Source organism: Carassius auratus, unplaced genomic scaffold (assembly GCF_003368295.1).
Source record: "Carassius auratus strain Wakin unplaced genomic scaffold, ASM336829v1 scaf_tig00039423, whole genome shotgun sequence".
Taxonomy (NCBI): Eukaryota; Metazoa; Chordata; class Actinopteri; order Cypriniformes; family Cyprinidae; genus Carassius; species Carassius auratus.
In genome coordinates this window covers 27,164-32,359 of record NW_020526516.1, presented here as the reverse complement: position 1 = coordinate 32,359, position 5,196 = coordinate 27,164, and the positions used below count along the sequence as shown (strand labels likewise).

Below are 5,196 nucleotides of genomic sequence, written 5' to 3'. Positions count from 1 at the left end.
CTCCGGTGTCATTGCATGATGTTTCCTTGACATTGATATTAAACGCTCATGATCGACACAAGACGAGTGGATCACATAAACAATCATTTTTTAATTTCGCAAAAGCTCAATTTATTTTATTTATCCAAGCCTGGGCTTTTAGCAAGAAGTTTATAGAGATCTACTTATTATTTTGTTAAAAGGTGTCCATCTTTAGAGGTTATTCGTTCATCTTTTCATTCTCATTTCATAACCAGATTTCACATTCAATCCTCAAATTAATGTAGAAACAACATTAAGAACATAAAGTATTTTTTTGAAGGCAAGTATCATTGATTCCAGTTCTACTGATGAACAGACATCACAGCAGATTTGGCTGCTATTTCTTTAAGAGCTGCCGCTGCTGAACGTGACACAGATCTGACATGCATGCTCGTAGTTTTATTCACACTTTAATATGAAATGATACAAGCCACAGTGTGCACCACCGTATTTGTGTGTGCAATTGAGAATCATGTGCTACAAGTACAGTATAACGGCCGTCAAGACAGGAAAGTACATTTTTACTGTCATATCGCCTGACAACATCACATCTGGCCACAGTTCTACTAAAGTTTACTAAAGTTCCTCCTTAACCTGCAGTATTTCTGCGCTCGTTTGACTCACACCTAGCGCTGAGGCAAAGTGAAGTGTGCGTCTGAAAAGTCTCCGGTTTGATGTGGTCGTAAAGATGTTCTCTGCCTGTGTTAACATGCTCATTTTGACAGCACTGATTTGTATCGTACAAACACACAGTGGTGTGGATCACTTGTGGATTATTGTGATGTTTTTGTCAGCTTTTTGGACTCTTATTCTGACGGCACCCATTCACTGCAGAGGATCCATTGGTGAACAAGTGATGGAATGCTACATTTCTCCATATCTGTTCCCATGAAGAAATAAGCTCATCTACATCAGGGAGGTGTCAGCTCATTTGTGTACCATAAAACAAATATATTTTCAATTATTGTAATTTGGGACTGTAAAAATGGCAACTGACTATAGTAAGTAGTAATTACACACTTCTAATTCGATACTTGGAGGATTCTTGTTTGATCCCGGATCCTTCAGATTGATTATTTAATAGGATCCTGTCCACATTCTTCAGAATATGCTCATCAGGGTTCATCTGGATTAAATGTTCAAGAAGCCAATCCTGACTGAATATCTCAGAATCGGTACAGTGGGAGCCAGTTGTCCTGGAATGAACTCAGTTAACGCATCACTCACCTTGAGGGAAGTTGATTGGTCCTCCACCTCTACCATGATCCATCACTGTCTCTCAGAGCCCAGGGCGAGTGCTGTGTTCTGGATTACAGACTCGTCCTCAAAGAGTCATGTTGAGCAGGAGAACGGACAGAAGAGCTGAAAGCGTGCAAATATTCACTGCCTCCTCTGATCTCCCTCTCTAACGCTGTGAAGTCTGAATAAATACTGACCCATTTTTTACATGAAGATATTGATGGCCAGCAAGCTCAGGCGAAGTCAGATGCCATCTCACTGACGAGTCTGAAATTTTCTCATGGGAATACAATGTTAGATGGAAATCATGCATATTAGTTTGCTTTTTAGTTTTTTTTTGTTTGTTTTTTTACAATTAAGTGGATTTGAAACTATTTGTTTTTAACCAGAATATTATTTTTTTTTCTACTGTATACAATATTTGGAATACGCATTCTTATTGTTTTATTAAACTGCAAACAGTAATGACAATAAAATGACAATTAAACAATTCTAAAAGACAATCAATTTTGTTCTTCTCCTTGCATGTACAAAGTATCTATATATATGTGTGTGTGTGTGTGTATGTATGTATATATATAATTTATCTCGCTATATAATTTAACTCAAAAAGTAAAATAAAGCTAATTAATAGACGTGTTTTATGCCAGCTACACTGTACATTTTCTATGTATTTGTGGAATTTTAGTTTTGTGGAATATAAATGCATTCATTTGGAAGATGTTTTTATCCAAAACCAATTATAAGTCTACAGCCTTTTCAGGTTACATAAAAATAAACTACTCTTTTTTTCCCCCAATGGCAAGTGAAAACGTCCCGATCTGCCAGCAGCCAGTCTCCTCTATATAAAGCCCGGTGATGCTCCATGAGCTCATTCAGGTGCGGAGAGTCAGAGGAGAGAGAAGCGGCTGCGGCTCAGATACACGTAAGAACCGTACATAAAAATAGGAATAAAGAGTTTACGCGCATGAGGATCACATGCTGCATCTGTAGGATGCCTTTCAGGTACACATTTGCGTAGCACATGGAATCTTCTTGAAATCGTATGGGTGCGTAAAGCCGTGCCATGCAAGGGAACAGCAGCGCGTTGGAGCCGGGTTTAGCCGCGTGTGGACCGTCTCTGGACGAGGGCGATGCTCTGTCGAACCGGACCGCTCTCCACAACCTGTCTCTCCGCTGCTGGCTGCAGCTGCTCTCCAGAGAGTCTGCGCCGGAGCTCTACGGCGACAGCTCGAACGTGGCCATGCGCGTCGTGATTGCGCTCGTCTACCTGATCGTGTGCGCTCTGGGGCTCGTCGGGAACCTGCTGGCGCTTTACCTGCTCCAGTCGCGCCACAGACTCAAGCAGTCGTCCATCAACTGCTTCGTCATGAGTTTAGCCGTGACGGACCTGCAGTTCGTCCTGACTCTTCCGTTCTGGGCCGTGGACACCGCTTTGGACTTCAGATGGCCGTTTGGAAAGGTGATGTGTAAGATCATCAGCTCGGTCACCACTATGAACATGTACGCGAGCGTGTTCTTCTTGACAGCCATGAGCGTTGCGCGCTACTGCTCCTTGTCCTCTTCCCTGCGGATGCAAAGTCCCAAAACGGCCTCGGCTGAGGTCAAGTGGGCCAGTTTGGGAATCTGGATCGTGTCCGTGGTGGCCACCATCCCTCACGCGGTTTACTCCACCACGGCGCAGGTGTCCGACGACGAGCTGTGCCTCGTCCGCTTCTCGGATTCCGGAAGCTGGGACCCGCAGCTGCTTCTAGGTCTCTATCAAACCCAGAAGGTCCTCCTGGGCTTCGTGATTCCGCTGGTCATCATCTGCGTTTGTTACCTCCTCCTGCTGCGCTTCGTTCTGCGGCGGCGCGTCAGTGGAATCCCCGGCTCGGACAGCGAGAGAGGGCGGCACAAGCGCCGTTCCAAAGTCACCAAATCGGTCACCATCGTGGTTCTGTCGTTCTTTCTGTGCTGGTTGCCCAACCAGGCTTTGACCCTTTGGGGGGTGCTCATCAAATTCGATCTGGTGCCGTTCAGCAACGCGTTTTACAACGCGCAGGCCTACGCGTTCCCCATCACCGTGTGCCTTGCGCACACCAACAGCTGCCTGAACCCGGTGCTGTACTGCCTGATCCGCCAGGAGTACCGCACTGGCCTCAAGAAACTGCTGTTTAGAGCCACTCCGTCCATCCGGAACCTGGCCAAGCTGGTGTACCGGAGGAAGAAGGTGGCGGAGGCTCCGCCCGCAGTGTCCGTGGTGCAGATGGAGATCGGGATGTGACTTTACCAACGAGGGAAAAAAAACAAACAAACAAAAAAAAAAACACTGAGACTAGTTTGAACTTTTGAATACATCTTCGTATACTTAAGCAACGTGGATTTGCAAATATCAGACATTGCTGACTTGAAATAGAATTGCATTGGCGTATATGATAGTTACATCTACATTACCAGACAAACGTTTGGACGCACTTGTGTTTCTCACGGTCTCCAAAACTTTTTTTTTTCTTAATACCCCCACTCCCTACAAGTTTATTTATTTTCAGCACTATTTCATAGTTTTTTTTTTTTTTTCAATTCAAGTTTAAGGAAATATTTCTTAATAAGCAAACTAGCTAAACAAAAAAATATTAAGAAAATTAGTAGATATTGACAAAAATTAAATGTATTTATTTAAAATTATTTAAATGCATTTTTATTTTTAACATTTTGTAATTAAAATGATTAAAAATTTAATAAATTTATTTATTTGAATGTATTTTTATTGAATGGGTGAACTGAAGGAGATATTGATGTGTTCATCTTACACTTTCGTCCTTCATTACATAATTCACACATTTGTGTTTCATGGTTTTGATGACTTCTCTATGGACTCTTTTTCACTGTGTGATTGCACCAGAATTGTTATAATTAGTTTATATTTTCTATTTAAAATAATGTACATTTATGACAATGCACTTTGTGCCACATTATTTTCAGAGCAGCTGTGATGACTCCTTCTTCTGTGAGCAACATGTGGGGTTCATTATTGCAAAATACTGATATTAGTGATCATAAGAAACGAGAAGGTGTGTCCAAACTCCTGACTGCTAGTGTGATATGAGACCGTGATACTGCATGGAACTGCATTTGTTGTTCAGACCTTCCCAAACATCTCAAGAAACCGACGTCTCCATGGATATGCAGTGTTTCCAAAAGCTGAGCTTCAGGTCTGCATCTCACTCAATGTGACCGAGTTTATTCTCTCTTTCTGTGAAAAAAAGCTAAGAAAAATATTGAATGAACTTTGTGGACCTTCAGAGGATAAAGCAATGAGGAGAGAAAGTGTTTTCTAGGCTGTCCTTGATCCATTTGTACAGTTCTATGTAGTTCAATGCTGCTGAATGCAGATGCTGAATACAGTAACTCTTTTTGATGGAGATTGAAAGCAATGTGTCCTTTTCAAGAAAAAAAAAAGGGTTTCTCTCACATATGAATCCACTTCTGACACATCATCTGAGTCAAGTGCAATGGTTCACTTTGTTGAATTGTATATGGCTCAGATTAAATAATAAAATAAAATAAAAAAATTTTAAGGCAAATGTTCTGATTATTTTCTTTGGATGCATATGCATACACAAAATATTTGCAAAAAACATTTAGTGTACACTAAACAAGGAATTGACTTTGCATTCCACAATCGGTTTTTTAACTGATAAACATTTAACAACATGAATATGTATAAATTATTTTATATATTTTTTAAATAAGTGGACAGCAGACAAACAAATAAACAAATAAATGAATACATAAATAAATGAAAATGGTAATAGTTCACTACGCAGCTTGCAAAAAAAAAAAACATTGATACACGAACCTATGATACACGAAGAATGCTGCTTTTTAATTAAAAATGATAAAATATAATAAATAAATAATAATTACCAATTGTTCTACTGGTCCATTACAATA

General features: G+C 40.6%; 1 protein-coding gene across 1 annotated transcript; it reads left to right on the top strand.

Annotated features, from left to right (window-relative positions):
• Nucleotides 1-1,846: 1,846 nt before the first annotated feature.
• LOC113083917 (relaxin-3 receptor 1-like) lies at nt 1,847-3,766 on the top strand. The gene has a single exon (XM_026254742.1). The coding sequence runs from the start codon at nt 2,327-2,329 to the stop codon at nt 3,524-3,526; it is 1,200 nt and encodes a 399-aa protein (XP_026110527.1). The 5' UTR covers nt 1,847-2,326; the 3' UTR covers nt 3,527-3,766.
• The last annotated feature ends 1,430 nt before the right edge of the window (nt 3,767-5,196 follow it).

Coding starts and splice junctions, on each gene's coding strand:
- LOC113083917 (XM_026254742.1), top strand. CDS start 2,327: ATGCAAGGGAACAGCAGCGCGTTGGAGCCGGGTTTAGCCGCGTGTGGA.